We start from the raw sequence: 19,422 nt of genomic DNA on the forward strand, positions 1-19,422 counted from the left end.
CCCCATTTCTCATGAAACAAATCAGCCATAGTTTAATAACATGCTCTGGTTTTCTTCTGTTGGATTAACTCTATATACAAAAAAATAATGAAACAAATAATTTGCTTTTGAGTCTCTTTAATTATTAAAAGAGGCTGTTTTTTTTTACAAAGTAAAAACCATAAAAGTTTAACAAAAAGAAAGAAAGTAAAGTAAAAAGAAAAGAGTTTCCAAAAGAAAACTGTCCAATTAGCAAACCCACAACAAAGAAACACTCTCTAGAGAACTGAATTCCAAAAAGTAAAACTTTATTGGATTCACCATTTTGGTTTTGAAGAAACAAAACCATCTCTGGTTTCCTGTGCAAATACTTGCCCAGTTAAACAATACTTTCTCCTTCTCCCTAACCCTGGATGATTACATTGTCCAATTATGAGATGTTCTTTTGTTATGGGAACAGTCCATCTCTTTTTCAGGCATCTGCAGTGGTGACCTTGATAGCTTCCATGCTCTCACAATCTCTGCATACATTCTCCACATTCCATTTCCCATTCCCCTCCCCCCCCCAGTTCATTGGCAAGTTGAAAAGCATTAAGATTTGAAAGAAGCAAAGCAATTCAATCTTGACAAGAGATGAATAAATAAGGAAAGAAAGAAAAAAGACAGGGAAGAAAGAAAAAAGAAACACGAGATATAAAGAAGTGGCTTCTGGTTTTCTTTAGAACAAACACATTTCTATTTTATTCTCCCTATATATAGTTATAGAGGAACTCCTTTCATTCCATATTCTGCTCTTTCCAAATCCTCAATCTCATAAAGAACAAGTTTATTTTTTTCCAGCTATGGCAAAAAGTTCATAAAGGGTTTCAGTCACTGACCAATGTTATTGTCTAAGATTTTTATTGTTAGGGAATTTATTATTCCCTAATTAAACAAGTCTAATTTTGCCTTTTCTGCAAATTTTTTAACAATCATTTTTCCATTGTGTGCTTTTCAGTCTTTCCAGTTTTAGAAATGGGTATTTAAATCTCATTTACATGTGTCAGATATTCCCTATTGGTTAATTCTATTTTGATTTATGTTGCTTGGTTGGCTTGCTTGTTTTCAGGGCAAAATATCACATTCACAGCCAAAGTAGAAGCTCAGGATCTTCTTCGGAAACCCACTGTTAAGTGGTTTAAAGGAAAATGGATGGACTTGGCAAGCAAAGTTGGAAAGCATCTTCAGTTAAAAGAAACATTTGAGCGACTAACCAAGGTATATATAGAAAGATGACCTTTTTCAAAGTGTACCATTCAAAATATATTCACTTTTAAAAAAATATCCTCAAGTTTTGGACCAAATTGTCATTTGAAATTCTACTAATCTACAAATGTTAGCACCACAACAAACATATCCCTAAAGAAAACAATTCAATGGTGGAGGGTAGGAGCATTTGTCTAAAATTACATGCGTGGAAAAATAGAAAGATGATATGGGATTTATTGATCAAAGTGATTCTTGTGATTATACAGTTATGGATTGTCTTAGACCAGAGGTGGCAAACTCAAGGCCCAGGGGCCAGATCTGACCCCCTGGGTGCTTAGATCTATCCCATGGGGTGCTTAGATCTGGCCCATGGGGCTGCCCTGGAAACAATGAAGAATCAACCCGTGGGGCCTCTGCCAGCAAAAATGGAGCTCAGGAGGACCACGTGCAGCACCCTCGAGCTCCATTTTCACTCGCAGAGGGTGTCAGAGCCGAAAATTGAGCTTGGGAGCCCATTTTCGCTGATAGAGTGCTTGGACCACCATAGGCACTCCCCCTAACACAAGTGATGTCATTCTGGCCACGCCTATCCTGGCCATGCTCCCCTAAGGTCAAACAATCCTGATGCGGCCCTCAATGAAATCGAGTTTGATACTCTTGTCTTAGACTCTCTCCATAGGACATAGATCCCAGGCAAATTGTGAGCTCATAAAACTGCTGGGAAATTGGAAATTGCTGTGATCAAAAGGAGAAGTTATAACAGACCTGGAGTCAGAATAATTGCAATCCAGTTTGGAAGACCCAAAATTGTCATCTTCTGGTGGTGAGAAGGTCAAGATGTGGTTTTGGGAATCAGTTATTAACAGATTAGTATGGCAAATTAAGAGAACTAAGAAATGTGAAAAGCAAGCAAAAAATCAATCTGTTTCATTATGTCAAAATACAAGATGCTCATAAGTAGATGTGTTTGGTTTCCAATTATTCTTGTGATTTTATATGAATGATTGCATTATACCTTTGGGTTTCAGATGTATACATTTGAGATGCAAATAATCAAAGCTAAGGACAATTATGCAGGAAATTATAGATGTGAAGTAACATATAAGGATAAAGTTGATAGCTGTTCTTTTGATCTGGAAGTTCATGGTAAGAATCTTTTGTTATATACTTTTTAAAAATGGTAAATATGTGTCATATATTAAGATAAAAACTTCTGTCCAAAACTAACTAACTTCTGCCCAAAACTAACTCTGAATTTATTTCTCTATACCATGTTAGATTTCAGCTCCTGTAATTCCACAGACAAAATAAATTAACTCTGTGGGCAAGTGGGATTATAGAAGATGAAATCTACCCCAGGTTTGGAAAGGCCACTTTATATTTACTTAAATTTTAAATGGCCTCCAGGCCAAGCATTTTCTTCCATATGTGAAAATTATCCTTCTGTATTTTTAGCATTATTCAGAGAAAATGAACAGAAGTGTGTGCCATCCTGAACAACTTTTTAGAGCTGGAATTGAAATCTACTTTAAAAGGGTTTTTTGATTTGGCACTATGAAGTGGGATTGAGGAAACTAAACTCAGAAAGAAAGAAAAAGAAGAGATAAAAAAAACTAATACCTTGTTTCCCTGAAAATAAGACCTCCCCAGATAATAAGCCCAAACGGGCTTTTGAATACAAACGCTAAAATAAGCCCTCTCCCAAAAATAAGCCCTCCCTGAAAATATTGCAACACATCAGCAGCCTTGAGGTGACCACACTTGCCACCTCCTGCAGCTCAAAAATAATAAGACCTCCCCAAAAATAAGGCCAAGTGCTTATTTTGGGGGTCAAAAGAAAATAACACCCTGTCTTATTTTCGGGGAAAGATGGTAAGCGATAAAAGCATCAAGAATGAGACAGAGTGTCATTTGTTAGACCCAGGGAGGGAGTACTACATCCCATTTCAAAGAAATGTCAGTCATATCTGGAAATAAGAATGGTATCAGTGTATTAACACAATTTGGCATTTATCTCATAACCTAGACCTAGGATATAGAATATTTCTGACAAAGAATTTTCAGTAAACAAGACCCATGAATTTGTTCATGGGTCTAACTGAAACATCCAGGAAACTCACAAGGAGGAACTTCTGAAAGTCTACAGGACAGACTTGGACGGAATCCATTGCCCTCCTCTACTACTACTACTGTTGCATCCCAACAACTGGGACGGAGTAGCTAACTGTTCCTGAATGTGAAAGTTTCATGTAATATTTTGGCTAATAGCCATGGAAAGACCTATCTATCTCCCTCATCTTTTAAAACACTCACTTTAATTCACAGTTGGTGGGAGAAAGGATTCAGAATATCTTTGAGCTGGTGAGCTCATGCTGTATCCTTGAAGCAATTATTTTTGAAGCTTGCTGAAGTATTCAGTTTATATTTGGACAAAGTGCATGGTGGATACCAGGGATGACAGCTCAAGACTACAAATTTATCCTTTGGGAAAACAGCTTTCATCTCGACTTGAGCAAAAGCTTTTCCCATTAGTAGATCATCATGAAACCCCCAAAGAAAGGACATTAAGTCTTAAACTCTGTTGCAACCAAACTTTTCCTGTGTTTGTAGGCAAAAGGATGAAATAAAAGGCTATCAGATTTTAAATTATTTTAGCATAGGTATAGATTTGTTTGCAAAAAAGAAGTGCTTACACAGGCATGTAAGCAGAATTCTCCTCATTATTGCAGGATGAAATTATGGTGAATTAGAACACAATCAGAACACCTCAGAGGTGTCTATATTAACACATCCTATTCTACATTTTTCTAGGAGGGTGAACTGTTTTTCCCAAACAGCAGATCTGAGGCGGGTTCCTACCAGTTCAGCCTGGTTCAGCTGAACCGGTAGTGGTATGCCGGCCTGGGTCACAGAACCAGCAGCGATCCAGGCTGGCCATGCACCCGAACTTGTTCCCCAGTTGCTGCCGTCACTGTCACCATCTTTTTTTTAGTTCTGTGCATGCGCAGAACAATTTCCACTGAAGTGTGCATGCGTGCACAGCACGCATCCAGCACGTGCACAAAGTATGAGTGCATGCGAACCAGCAATAATACTGGCTGAAACCCACCCCTGCAGCAGATGTCGTAAAGTGGGATAATAGGTGTTGGATGATAGAACTGTCTTTGCCGAAAACATTTGGTGAAACTCCCTGTCCAAAGAGAGTGTCAGTTCTATCTTTTAGAAATGAAATGAGAGTTGGAGAAAGAGCCATCTTTGAATTCCCTCAGGCAGTAAACTATCTTACGTAGTCTCTGTCTCTCAGAATTATTTGATGGCAGTCAAGGAGCAGAGCAGCAGCCTCGCCATCAGTTTGGTATCCCAGTTCAATGAAGTTTACAAACAATGATGAAAACCTCCTTAGGGTATACTTTTAAGCCTCAACTCCCAGCTTTAAGATTAAGCCTAGATGGAAGATCAGAGCCTAATACTTGTCTAGCATGTTTAAATCTGTCTTCGTGGCCCTGTAAGAGAACCAATTTGGTGTAGTACAGAAGTCTCCAAACGTGGCAACTTTAAGACTTGTGGACTTCAACTCCTAGAATCCTCCAGCCAGCATAGCTGGCTGTAGTGATGTAGTGGTTAAGGCATAAAGTTAGAAATCGGGACACTTATGATATGAAGCCACCTGGGTGACTTTGGGCGAATTACTTTCTCTCTCTCTCAGCCCTCTGAAGAAGGCAAACCTCTTCTGAAATCTTGCCAAGAAAACTGCAGGGACTTTTCCAGGCAGTTATCAGGAGCCAACACTGATTTGAAGGGACCAAAAAAATATCCTATGAAAATTTGCAGCATATAATTTATTTATGGATTAAATCGAATCCATCCAAGATCAAAGGATTTAGATCCTCACAATGCCACACCTCCTGGATTTTTGCTGACCATATGGCTGCCATTAACATCTAGGCAAGCCTTCCAAATATCCAATACTTCCAGTAGTTTAGCAGCAAAGCCACAGAGATGTTCACCCTAGCAACACAAGTCTACCAAAATACCAAGGTCAGCATCTTCATTAATCTGCTAAGGCATCAGGGCACATTAATAGAATGTCCAGCAGCTGACAGACAGCTAACCGGACAAACCACAACCTCTGGCAGATGTAAGCTTTCTGCGGGGGTAAATTGCTTTGTCTAATTATGTGTCTAATCAAACCCAAGGTGAAAATGACCTCTGTGTTTATCAATTTAGTCAGATATGTTCCTGACTTCTAAAGTCATTTTTTCAATGAGTATGAAGAATTTAAGGGATGCCCAGTTTATAGGAACACTTATGATTTATTTTAGATTTTCTGATTGTGTAAGCTCATCCTCTATTTTAGCCCAGTGTTGTTTTTTTAGCTGTAATATATTTCATCAATTAAATAAAATCATTATAACGGATATGGAATCCATGATATGCTTTTATTTGCGGAACCCATTTTCGTTGGAGAGTAGAATGGGAAATATCCATTTCTCCTATAATTCTCTGGGCACTTTTCAGAATATTTTCCAAGGGATATTCCTGTCTTCCAGAGCATATTTAAAAGGGCTTCCAGATTGGGGGGGGGGGGGAATGAAGAGAGAAAGTGTTCATGAAAGTCTGTTTGTACAATGTTGGGTTCTATCCCTTCTACCAGGGACACGCTGGCTCATTGGCTAAGACACTGAGCTTGACAATCAGAAGGTTGGCAGTTCAGTGGTTCGAATCCCTAGTGCTGCATAACGGAGCGAGCTCCTGTTACTTGTCCCAGCTTCTGCCAACCTAGCAGTTCGAAAGCATGTAAAAGTGCAAGTAGAAAAACAGGGATCACTTTGGTGGGAAGGTAACAATGTTCCGTGCGCCTATACACACACACACACACACAAACAAACACACAAACCCAATCACTGCAAGATGAAATTCTTCATCGAAAGTTATTGATTATATTGTATCATGCAACTGCAGTGCAGGTTAGTAGGTTTTTTAAAACTTCCCATTCTAGGGCTGAGAGAGAATAACTGATCCAAAATCACCTGGATGGCTTCTACGCCTACTGAAGACTACAACCTGCGTCTCTCTACTCTTAGTCTCCCACTTTAATCAGTGGACCCACTGATACTCATTCTTATTTATCCTCTCTTTCTCTGACTTGTTCTCTCTTCCCCACCCTTCCATACATAATTTCCTTAATTATTATATTTGATCATATATATTGCAGATTCAGGCTTGGAAAATTGCTTTCATTTTATGAAAGATCTCTTTTATTATTTTTAACGTTTATCATTTCAGGTTAAACCATTCTGAATAATGAATTACGCTGCAAAGAAGTTTGTAATACTGCTGAGAGTTAGATCCTTTTGTCACTTGCCAATAGGATTCTGTTCACCTGTGTATAACTGATTACTTGAGCTGTACACAGCATTGAACGTAGCCTATTCTAAATCAAACAAATGTCATCTATCACACAGTCACTCTCTGCCCAGGTTTAACCCTTGAGAAACTTCAAAAGTTAAAACTTTAATTTTAATTTTTATTTTTTAGAAACTGGATCTACGCAATCAATAGATATCCGGTCAGCATTCAAAAGAAGGTAATTTCAAGTGATCTTGGAAACTTCTTCAGTAATAGGTATTGGAAACATCGTACAAGTTACACTACTTTTGAACACCCTTTGCAGGAAGTAGGTTCAAAACAAAGCTAAAATGGGGGGCTACTCTGATTGTCCCCTACAAAACCCTTTCCAGGGGTGGGATTGAAAATTTTTAGCAACTGGTTCTCTGCCCAGTTGCTGGGTGGGCGTGGCCATGGGGGCATAGCCTACTTGGCCTCTTCACCACAGTGGGGGGCTTTCACCCTCCCCAGGCTGGGAGGGCAAAAACAGCCTCCCCCGGGCTCCAGAGGCCCTCCGGAGGCTGAAAACAGGTCCATTTCCGGACTTCCGGAACTTCTGGGAGGCCCAGTTTTTACCCTCCCATAGCCTCCACATGGGCCCTTCACTTATCTGGCATGATGAACAGGCCACGTAGAGACTCCTGGGAGGGGCAGGGTGGACAGGGCCAGCCAGTCCTTCCAACTACCAGTTCAGCAAACCAGATGCAAAATTAGCATACGGTTCGCCCGAACCAATCCAAACCACCTGAATCCCACCCCTGCCTTTACCTGACTTTTTTGTTCCAAAATTGGTTACCTTAGCTGTAGGTAGAAAACACTCCTTCTCTGTTGCTAATGCTAGCAGAGACACCATCTGGAGCAGGAAAAATGGAAAGAAGAATTAAAGTCCCCTTCTCTACAACTTCCAGGAACTCTGCACAAATCCTCTGTTGCAATTTGGCAGCAGGAATGCTGCTGTGAGGAAGGAAGATGAGGAAGAAGTTTGTAATTTATGGGCATGTGTGTTTGTCTGGAGATTTGCTTTTTGTCTGAGAAATGGGAAAGGCTCCAACATCCTAAGCAACTTCCAATTCTTCACGAAGCAATTGAAAAAACATAAACTATAAGATCAGACACATGTCGATCAGAAAGTTCGGCAGTTCGGCGGTTCTAATCCCTAGCGCCATGTAACGGAGGGAGCTCCTTTTACTTGTCCCAACTTCTGCCAACCTAGCAGTTCGAAAGTATGTAAAATGCAAGTAGAAAAATAGGGATCACATTTGGTGGGATGGTAACAACGTTCCATGCGCCTTCGGCGTTTAGTCATGCCAGCCATATGATCACGGAGATGTCTTCTGACAGTGCTGGCTCTTCGGCTTTGAAACAGATATGGGCACCACCCTCTAGAGCAGCGATGGCGAACCTTTTTTGGCTCGCGTGCCACAAGCGGGGGGAGCTTAGGGGGGGTCATGTGCTGGCATGCCGCACCCATAATGCAATGGGCGACACCCCAGTGTGCATGCGTGCACAACAGGCGTGACCCCCCATTTTTACATTCTTTTTTCGCCCTCCCCAGGCTCCAGAGGCTTTATAGGAGCCTGGGGAGGGCGGAAAGAGCCCCCTCCCCCTCCGGAGGCTTCAGGGACCGTCCGGAGGCTTCCCTGAAGCCTTCGGAACGCTTAAAACGACCCTCCGAGCAAACCGGAAGTGACTTCCGGTTTGCTTGGAGGGTCGTTTGAAGCACTCCGAAGGCGTCAGGGAAGCCTCCGGACGGTCCCTGAAGCCTTTGGAACGCTTAAAGCGACCCTCTGAGCAAGCCGGAAGTGACTTCCGGTTTGCTCGGAGGGTGGTTTTAAGCGTTCCGAAGGCTTCAGGGAAGCCTCCGGACGGTCCCTGAAGCCTCCGGAGGGGGCAGGGGGCTCTTTTCACCCTCCCCAGACTCCTATAAAGCCTCTGGAGCGTGGGGAGGGCGAAAAATGGCTTTTAAAAACAGTGAACTCAGCCTCGCGTGCCCTGACAAATGGCTCCGCATGCCACATGTGGCACGCGTGCCATATGTTCACCATCACTGCTCTAGAGTTAGGAACAACTAGCATATACGTGTGAGGGGAACCTTTACTTTTATAAGATCAGATCAAACAGCATTTGTGGTAATATGTCAGAGGTTCAAATGTTACTAGTGCCTTCTGTAATTATCTGATTGTGAGTTCCACAATGTTTATTGATTTAGGGTGAGAAATTTAGGGGATCAGCTCCAAATATAGAAAAGCCCTGTAATCCCCTTTCCTTTGATGTATTTCACTTCATTCAGTGGCCTCCCGTGAGGCCAGATATTTACACAGATTGCTACTAAGTCAAGAAGGCGAGGAGAACTAATTCTTTCTGCCAACTAATTTGATATGGTCTCCTTTGACCAGTCTTACCTACATGGACTGATCACTTTGACATATTAAATAAAAAGGAACTGGCAACAAAAGTGTAAATCAGTTGTGGGACTTACATTTCCTTAAGAAGCAGTTGTGAGAAGTGATTTTGCTTCAGACCCCGACCAGCTGTTACCAGTTAGACTGGGAGATTTAACCTTACAGACAGCTTGACTAAATGTAAAGTAAAAAAACAAGTTAAGCTCTGATTTGTGAAATGACCTTTTATGGTTTAAGACCACTTAAATGCACCTCATATAGGTCACCACATGTCTCAGAATTATTCAGACTTAATAGCTTTTTAAAAATCTGTTGTCACAAAGAAGACATTTTTATTTATTATTTTTTATGTATAAACTCACATTAAGATTGCAATTATATGCAACATATATCTACAGATGGGGAGGAATGGAGCAGAAATGGGGAGAAAGGGAGAGCTAAATACTAGGAATAGTTGGACAAATTAATCTCTCCCTAAAACTCCTGATTACATTTTTATATACTATTTTACAATTTTTCAAAATATTGTTACTTTTGGACCCTTTTCCCCCTTCCGTTCAGTCATGTCTGATTCTTGGAAACTGAATCCCTGCACTTTTCGTAGCCAGGTTTTACAGAAGTTATTTGCCCTTGCCTCTTTCTTGGGGCTGAGAGAAAGTTGGTGGCCCAAGGTCATCCAGTTGGCTTTGTGCCTAAGGCAGGCTAGAACTCACAACCTTCTGGTTTCTAGCCTCATGACTTTACCACTATTCCAAACTGGCTCTCAGGTATTTGACCATGAGTCTCTTGTTATTAAATACATTTGTGCAGCTGATTTGTACATTTGTTGACTACAACTACATTCTGTCCAACTCCATGAAGAACTCCCAGCTTCTCCACTCAGTCAGAAGGACTCATACCAGCAATGGTTTCCCCTTACCTTCGCTACCGTTTCAGAACTGGGAGTGTGTGCTCTCTCACTTCGCTCACACGTGGACCTTCTGCGCATGAGCAGAATATCCGTGATGACGTCTGGGCGGATGGGCTCATACATCTTCAGACATTCAAGCATTTGATTCTGCATGAACCTGAAGCTTTTCTATTTCTTTTTCTGGCCAATGTTCAGGTTCTAAGACAAGAATCGTAAAGATCTGACAAGATGACTTTGGGGGAAATATTCTGAAACCATTTCAAAAACAAAAAGTTTAGATGCAGGCCTAGAAAGGAGAAAGTTATGTATCAAGAAGAGACTCAGCCTAGCTCCTCCCTGACCCCTTGTGATATAAGAGGGCGGGAAGTGAAAACACAATCAGACGTGTATACATTCTTTGAACATAGCCTATCTCAAGAAAGCATAGTTCTAGTTCTCTTGTGGAAACTGTTTTCTGATCTAGACAGTCTCAAAGGACTGATTGGCATTCATTTTTAACAGGGCAATACAGTTGCAAAAGCATGTTTTTATAAAGTTTAAAAAGAGCTTTTATACCCAGCCAAAAATAATGATTGATGGCATCCTCAACACCATATTAACTTTTCCTAATATTTTTTAAATAAGCAGAAATATTAAATTCTGTTTCAGGAAAGTACAAATTTTGATGTCATTTTTTTTTTAAAAAAAGACATGCCTATTCAATTTCATTTGTTCTCCATCTAGTATTATTTCTGGTGACTTTGAGGTTTGATGTTGGAATTGATGGGGTGGAAAAGAAATAAACAGATAAATGCAGGTTGCATGTACATTAGTGCAAAGGAATAGAAAGTTTTAGCTGTGTGATAGGTTCATTGATTGATTATATGCCATCAAATCAGTGTTGACTTTTAGCAACCACATAAATACATTTTCTCCTTGACAATTTGTCACTAACCTGGTCTTTCAGATCTTCCAATGATGTCCTCATTGCTGCTGCTATTGAGCCCACCCACTTTATCATTGGTTTTCCTCTTCCTTTTCCTTTCACATTCCCAACATTACAGCCGTCTCCAGAGAGCTAAGTCTTCATGTAAAGTAGAATAGCCTGGTCATTTGTGTCTCAAGTGAGAACTTTGAGTTGATCTATTTGTTTGTTTGTTTTTGGATTGTCCATGGTATTCAAAAGTGTCAACACTTTTTCTATGCCCCTTCTTCAAAGTTCAACTTCAATTTCCATAGAAGGTCACTGTGAATACCACTGCCTGCATTATTCTGATCTTTGTAGACATAGGCATATCCTGGCAACTGAATGCCTTTTCCATGATCTTCATGGTTGTTCCACCCAGTACCAACCTGTGTTTATTTCTTGACTGCTTATTCTTTCACTGTTGATGTTTGATCCTAAAAGTTGAAGCTATCTCCCACTTCAACATCTTCTCTGTCAATTCTAAGAATGGCTGTTGTACCTGTTGTCATTAGTTTGGTCTTCTTTAAATGTAATTAGTATGTTTTCACAGTGATTTTTATTGCTAGAGCTTGCCAATCCTTTGCATTTTCAGCTGTCTAAGTCGTGTCATTAGTAAAATGCAGATTATTGATGTTTCTTCCTCCAGTTTTAAAACCACACTCAACTTTTTCCAATCCAGCTTGCTTTATATATATATATTCAATGTATAGGTTGAAAAAAAATATTTGTTTTTATTTTTATTTATTTTTATGGTTAGTTTGTCAAACATGTACAGGATAGCAGGTATAAGTATGGACATGGACATGAATAAAGAAAATGAATACAAATAAATGGGGACAGTAGGATAGGGATGGTAGGCTTTAACAACGGAGTCAGGTAGTGCATTCCAGGCATTGACCACTCTGTTGCTGAAGTCGTATTTTCTGCAATTGAGTTTGGGGCAGTTTACCTTAAGTTTGTATCTATTGTTTGCCCATGTATTATTGCGGTTGAAGCTGAAGTAGTCATTGGCAGGTAGGACGTTGCAGCAGACAATTTTGTGTACTATGCTTAGGTTTGGCCTCAGGTGGCACGATCATTTAAGGGAGGAGAGTATAAGGTGTTTCTCATCCTGTAGCCATACAATAGGAAGAGATAATTCCCTATTCACACACAGACAAAAAAGCAACCTAGCTCTCTAGTATACACTGGTTTACATATTTTCCCATTTATTGCCTAAGCAGGCAATCCTGTTTTCAAGCTATTGAATTCAGTGCCAAGGCAATCCTTAGAGAAGCAAAACACATTAAACCCTATTTATATATATTTCAGTGATAGTGTTAATGCTCAATATCTAAACATACATTTGTCTATTTTTAACTATCTTTCCCTATGGCTTCCCATCTTTACAATCATGCAACATGTTATGCATGCGGGGTAGGATCTGAGATCCTCAGATTCTCCTTGCTAACTAGTCTAAAAAGAAACTTAACTTTTATTTCATACAGTTTTGCATTGTTTTGTACAGCACAAATAACAATGCAAGTATCTGATTTACACTTAAAGCTGAGTTCAGCATAAGCCCTTGACTTTATTTATTGATGCATTTTTAGGTACGCACACTGGAAGCTGTTACAACAAAGCCTTGTGTGCTAATGCACCTTAAAAACACGTTTGTGTTACAGAAACACATAACACAAATTGGGGCAAATTTATGATTCTATTTACAAGAATTTGCCTGAACAGGTATAACCTGGAGCAATGCAAATCTTTGTGTTCATGTTTCACAAGTGCTTGTTACAGAAATTGTAAATCCTGTGAAAAAGAATACAAGTTTGTGTTGACATAATAGTTTTTCCTTGTGTGTCTGCATATATATTGCATTGGTAGGGCAGCTAGGATATATGCAATATGTGTTGTTTGACTTTCTGCCTATTAAATGAAGACTTGATCTTTTTTTGTTTGTTTGTTTGTTTGTTTGTTTGTTTGTTTTTGTTTGTTTGTTTGTTTATTAATAACAGTGGTGAAGGACAAGAGGATGCAGGAGAACTTGACTTTAGTGGTCTCCTGAAACGTAGGTGAGAACCAAGCAATGGAGCAATGTTTATTCAAAATGATTTAAGTTCGTGCACAGAAAATGTCAGGGGTAGAGTTAATACATTCAGAAAAATGTTATAGCTTTTTGCTTATTTTACAAAAGCTGAGTTCTCAAAAGAACAATGCATGCTTAAATTTAAGTCACCACATTAACAAGAAATGAGTTAAATCCTAGTATATAATGCTATTTCTTACAGTTGATACCATATTATGCTTTAATAATAACATTGAAGTGTCTCATATAAGTTAAAGTATAACATTGGATGAGGGTTTTTTGTGTTTTGTTTGCATGCTTACACACACACACACACACACACACACACACACACATATCGTATGGGGATGAGAAATTCAAACAAATGATCCTGGTATGGAATTTTTATTTTAAAGAAAACTAGTATAAGCAGAACCCGGAATTGTCCAGGTATTTATTTGTAGGGGGGAAATGTCCGAACCAAACATAATTTCTAACGTTGGATTTTTTCCCCTTATCAGAAGGAGCCCCCTTGTGGAATACTGTGAAGCCGTTACCATGGCAACTCCACAGTAGAAGCCAATTTACAGCAGTACAGTAGAAGCCATTTTAAGGCACAACAGGCTGTATCTTAACAAAACACACACCCTGAGGGGTGTTAGGGGTGTCTTACCACCACACTATTTGTTTCCAGAAAGTAAGTCATCTGTGTACCAACTTTGTTTGAAACTGTTCGAGGCGTTCCAGAGTTATGCTGGAACACACACACACAAACACACACACACACACACACATGTTAAACTGATCTTGAGAATTTATTTTCTAAACATATAGACCACAGATGAAAAATTTCTTATCCTGCTTTCTGCTAGAATGCTACAAAATGATTTACTATATTCCAACTGTACATGCTTTCATGGTGTGACTATAAACCTAAGCAAAAAATATATAGAATAATCCAAGAAGCTGTCAGCTTTACTTAAAACCCTGAGATATGAATAACAATATGAAGAAGTGTTCAGACACTTGTTTGTATTTTTATAGTTCTAGATGGTTTTGGTTTTCCACACCCTATTCTGCTCAATAGGCTACAAGAACAATAATAGTTAAGGTTCAAGACTGAAACTTAACTATTTCCCGTTTCAAATTTACCCATCAGCGTAGTGAAGGAGGCACATATAGTTTCCTACAACATTTATTTTATTAATAAAAGAAACACTTGTGACATTAAGATCAGACCAAAAATCAAGTTAACAGACCAAACAAAGAATCTCCAAGACTATTTTTACCAACATTGACAAGGCAAACCATTAGAAAACAAACAGAGAAGAAACTCTACTCCTTACTAGCATTGATGATGTTACCTAATTTGGATAATGAAAGTCTTCAAGGACACAACCAAGCTTAGAGGCCCCAAGGAACCTTCATTTCTTTTATTTTCTTTCTAATGGGATTAGTAATAGAAAGAGCACTCTGATGTTTATACTGCTTCATAGTGCTTTATAGGACTCTTTAGTTTACAGAGTCAGCCTATTGCCCCCATCAATCTGGATCCTCATTTTACTGAGCTCGGAAGGATGGAAGGCTGAGTCAACCTTGAGCCAGTCGGGATCGAAGGAATCAAACTCCTAGCAATGAGCAGAGTTAGCCTGCAATACTACATTCTTACCACTGCACCACCATGGTTTTTATTGTATTGTGAGCCATTGGGGGTTACTCGGAGAAGAATAGTGGATAAATCGAATTCTTTTCTTTTGTGCTTTACGTTCATGTTGACTGGCTGGATAAGTCCCTGAAGTTGTCTTGATAAGATGTCAGGAATCGCTTGCCATCGCCTCCTTCCTAGGGCTGAGAGAAAGTGACAGGCGCAAGGTCACCCAGCCGGCTTTGCACCTAAAGCAAAACTAGAATTCCCAGCCTTCTGGTTTCTATTCTAGTGCCTTAACTTTACAGGTAGTCTTGAGTTACGACTACAATTGAGCCTGACATTTTTATTGCTAAATGAGACAATTGTTAAGTGAGCTTTCCTCCATTTTACGATCTTCCTTGCCACAGTTGTCAAGTCAATCACTGAAGTTGTTAATTTAGTAACACAGTTGTTAAGTGAGTCCGGCTTCCCCCATTGACTTTCCTTGTCAGAAAGTCGCAAAGGGTGATCACATGACCCCAGGAAAGTGCAACCATCATCAATATGAGCAAGTTGCCAAACGTCTGAATTGTGATCGCATGACCACAGGAATGATGCAACGGTCGTAAGTGTGAAAAATGGTCATAAGTCATTTTTTCCAGTGCCGTTGTAACTTTGAATGGTCATTAAACAAACTGTTGTAAATCGACAAGTTCCTGAATACCTAAATTGGTCCCAACACTGCCTGTTAAATAAAATTAAATAAAAACACACATGTGGAATAGGCAGCATATGACTCCAAATTACAGCAGATACTGTTCTCCAATAAATTATTTAAAACCAACCCTTTTTTTCATTTATTCCTGCCAGGTCTTCATTCTTTCTTTCTCTTCCCATTTATATATTTCACATGCTTGGCTTTACTTTTGCAGTTTCCTACTAAGATGCACGGAGAACGTTAGAGTTTGTGATAGTGTGAAATGATGACTTTGGATAATATTAATTTTGTTGCATATGAATATAAATGTCTCTGTATTGATGTAGAGAAATGTATTGTGATGTTGATAGAGTAGTCATTCTTTGAAGTGAGTCTGAGGACTTCACTTAAATATTAAAAATGAAACTTCGGTCACCAAGGATAGGATACTGACAATCAAGAAGAGCATTGAAATAGGCATCTACTTCCTGTGTAAGCATAACTGAATTTTGCTTAATTAACCTAATTATTTTTTTAAACAGATCTCTAGCAAATGATGCAGTTATTCTCACTTCCCAAAATATTTTTTGTTAAAAGTGGTCTGGTTTTTTTTTATTGATTTATCAGTCAACCTTTACTTGCAACCTTCTTTTCAATTTATGCCTTCAATATTTTATGCCAAAGATACGCGTAATTTTCCTAACTTATTTTACTGGGCTTCTAAACCATTATTTTTAGAGGTTTAAAAATTCTGAATGTCCATTCAATACATTCTGCGTATTTTAAGCCAGTAGAGGTGGAATATCAGGGTCAATTTAAAATTCAGTGCTGCTGATTTCAATAGAACAGAAACCAGGTTACAGGTAGTTCTCAACTTATAACCAAAATTGGGACCGGAATTGCCATTGTTAAGCAAGTCCGTTGTTAAGTGAATTGCATCCAATTTTACAACCTTTTTTGTCACGATTCTTAAGCAAATCACTCAATTGTTCACCAATCACATGGTTTTTAATTGAATCCAGGTTCCACTATTGACTATTAACTATTAATCACATGACTCCAGTGCTGCTGTTTTCCTAACATCTGAATTTTGATCATGTGATCATGGAGATGCTGTAATAGTTGTAAGTGTGAAACCTGGTCATAGGTCGCTTTTTTCAGTGCCATTATAACTTCAAACTTATGCTAAACATAACTTGAGGACGATCTATTTATGGATTATGTAGGAGAAGGAGTGGCAGAAACTGGGAGTAGAATCCCTAGGTAGCCACAAGAGAACTAAGTCCAATCTCCGTTGAGTTCAGTTGTTCCATATCTAATGCCTAGCAGGTGCTAACCATTAGTTGAGTACTAAGTCCTCCTGTCCACATACCTGTGCATAGGCATGAGTAACAATCAATCAGCTTAACTCGGGGGTGTCAAACTAACGTCGTCATGGAATCATCACATGATGTATCAATTCCTTTTTCCCCTTTGCTAAACCAGACATGGACATGTCCAGCATGTGACGCATCTAGCCCGTGGGCCGTGAGTTTGGCAGCCCTGGCTTAACTAGACCTTAACATGTGGACCTGATCTTTCGCACCTGTCACGATGTCAGATTACATTGTAGTCTGTGTCAACAATCCATAACCTGATCATTAGACAAATGCATAACTGCATTTGTGAAATCTGAGCCTTTGCCTTGCATCAGAGAGCGGCTAAATTCTAGATTAAACTATCAGTGGTGATGTAATCAACTAAATTTCAAAGGCAGCCAGTTATGTATCTAAGTATATACCATAAGACACACTCCCCCCCAAAAAAAGTCTTATGGAGCGAAAAATATGGGCCGCGGCAGTGGGGTCCTTTTTCAGTGCTGAACCCCGCCTCTTCTGTCCTTGTCATTGCCCCCCTCTTCTGTCTTTTTTCCACAGTGCAGGAGTCAATAGGCAGAACTGGCACATGAGAGGACACCTATCTGTGGCCCTCTCAGGCTCCGCCTCCTGCCCTCACCACACTGCTGCTCCATATTTGCTGCTCCATATTCACAGTGAGATGGCACTCCATATTCATATTTTTTCTTGTTTTCCTCCTCTAAACCTAGGTGTGTCTTATGGTCAGGTGTGTCTTATAGTGTGAAAAATACTGTATATCACTCTGGAGAAAAAATAGATATTTGAAGCTAAGTAGGTTTAGAAATTTGGTTGTAAGGAATGTATCAGTAGTAGTTAATGACATGACTTTACTGATTTGAGGTTTTTTAAAAAATCTAAATGACTAAAATAGTTTTACACATATTTTAATGATTTGTGTTTTTTTAAAAAAAATCAGACTATGGTTAACAAAGTATTTTCTGGAAGAGAGAAAAAAACTGCATCACTTGTTAGAGATTTGTCTAAAACAAATGAAAGATCTGCTCTATTATATACCCAACTAGTCTTTTTCATCTATGAAATAAAATTGTGGTCTCACCAAATTGTTCTTGGTTGAACTAATGAACAAATCCTGTTCATGTTTAATTAAATGAAGAGTTTGGAAAACACTTTCTTATCTGAAAGTTATGAAAGTTAATTTTCCTATGTGCAAGTATTGTACCTGAGAACAGTTTCTTTAAGAAACAGTTCTCTTCAATTATATCAGGATCGCACCACACTAAAAATTAAGAAGAGTATAAAATCCATCTTTTGTTAACCTGGTGTAATCCAGATGTGTTGGACTTTGATCTCCATGACGATAGGGAATTCTGGAACACCTAGAAAAACTTCTGGGGAAAAAAATCAGGTTGTAGAAGACTAATTTCAAAGCAAATTTGACTGGCCACTTTTTATTTTTTACTCCAGGTTAATTTCAGTAAAGTTCCATGGTAAAAATAATCTTGAAATATAGAAACATGGAACTTCAGAATTACACTTGTGATGATGCTCAAAAACTATAGCTAGTAGACCGAATTCTTTTGAACGTGTCCGCCTTCCGTGTTGATTTCACCAACCCATCCTTGCAAAAATCTTAATATGGCAGGGCATAGCAATCTAATCATGATAGTGATGTCCTTAGAACGAAGGGTATCATTAACTAACATGCTTTTTATATGTCAGTAAATGACATCTCATTAAGTTTCGAACTAAAATATTAATAGATGTTTAATTCCTGACCCAACTAATCCATTTGTGGTTCATCCCAGACCCTTTGACATTTCCTATTTCTAGCATACCTCACAGTTTTGAGACAATGCACAATGCAGACTTCTAGTTTCATTCTTCTGAAAATGCATAGGTTTCCATTCAAAGGGCTAATCCAAGATCTGTAATATACTGCCCACTGAAGACATGGGGTAAGTGTGTATCCTGCTATTCTCTTCCTTTCTGCTATTAAGATCTTTAACCATATAACCGAACATTTTAGCTCAAACCCATTCCTAAGCCTAACTAAGCCTAGCTAAAGCATTTCAGTCTTTAGTCTTCCTTGGATTTGATTTCCAGTTGCCACGTTCGTAATGTACGAGATCTCATTAATCTGGGCCACATCCCTTTTCTTCTTTCTTCTGTTTTTTTTTAAATCTTTGTTCCTGATTAGGGAATTTAAACAGGAACCAGAAGAGCCAGATATAGATGTGTGGGAACTCTTGAAGAATGCAAATCCCAATGATTATGAGAAGATTGCGTTTCAGTATGGAATTACTGACCTGAGGGGTATGCTGAAACGTCTGAAGCGCACTCGGAGGGAAGAGAAGAAGAGTGCAGGTATTAATTGCTTGAGAAAGTTGTATCTTTCTTCCCCCAGGAATCCTCCCCCACCCAAAAAAAAATCTTCCTTTAAAAAGTTCAGAAAAGAATTGGTTTTAATTAAGCAACTCAATTTCTTTTTACTGAATAAAACAAAGTTGGCCGTCATCTACATCAAGATAAACTCAAGGCCTGAGGGCTGGATCCAGCCCATGAGGTGCTTAGATCTAGCCCGTGAAGCTGCCCTGGAAATAGTGAAGGTGTCAGGCCTGCAGCCATATTCCTCTTGGATCTTTGACCTGAGGGGTATTCTATTATTCTATTATGCCTTTTCTATTGTGGGAAAATGGGAGGGTGGGATTGTACAGAGTTAGATGCTATGTAGCCAAAACAAAATTCCTTCTAGAAAGCCAAGCTCATCCTTTGTCTCTGCACCTCTGCAACTGACCGGAACTGGATGGGTGGAATTGC

At 39.1% G+C, this 19,422-nt stretch overlaps 1 protein-coding gene across 6 annotated transcripts in view; it reads left to right on the forward strand.

The window, feature by feature from the left end:
• The window catches only part of MYBPC1 (myosin binding protein C1), a 106,710-nt gene that overhangs the window by 38,806 nt on the left and 48,482 nt on the right, over positions 1 to 19,422 (forward strand). For all 6 annotated transcript variants that reach the window (XM_081957392.1, XM_081957394.1, XM_081957393.1 and 3 more), the window contains 5 exons: positions 1,088 to 1,236; positions 2,256 to 2,373; positions 6,766 to 6,814; positions 12,874 to 12,930; positions 18,803 to 18,969. In XM_081957392.1, the coding sequence (XP_081813518.1) occupies positions 1,088 to 1,236; positions 2,256 to 2,373; positions 6,766 to 6,814; positions 12,874 to 12,930; positions 18,803 to 18,969 (540 nt within the window). The remainder of the gene's footprint in view (positions 1 to 1,087; positions 1,237 to 2,255; positions 2,374 to 6,765; positions 6,815 to 12,873; positions 12,931 to 18,802; positions 18,970 to 19,422) is intronic.

The sequence above is a fragment of the Natrix helvetica genome, assembly GCF_964273705.1.
Source record: "Natrix helvetica genome assembly, chromosome: 6".
Lineage (NCBI taxonomy): Eukaryota > Metazoa > Chordata > Lepidosauria > Squamata > Natricidae > Natrix > Natrix helvetica.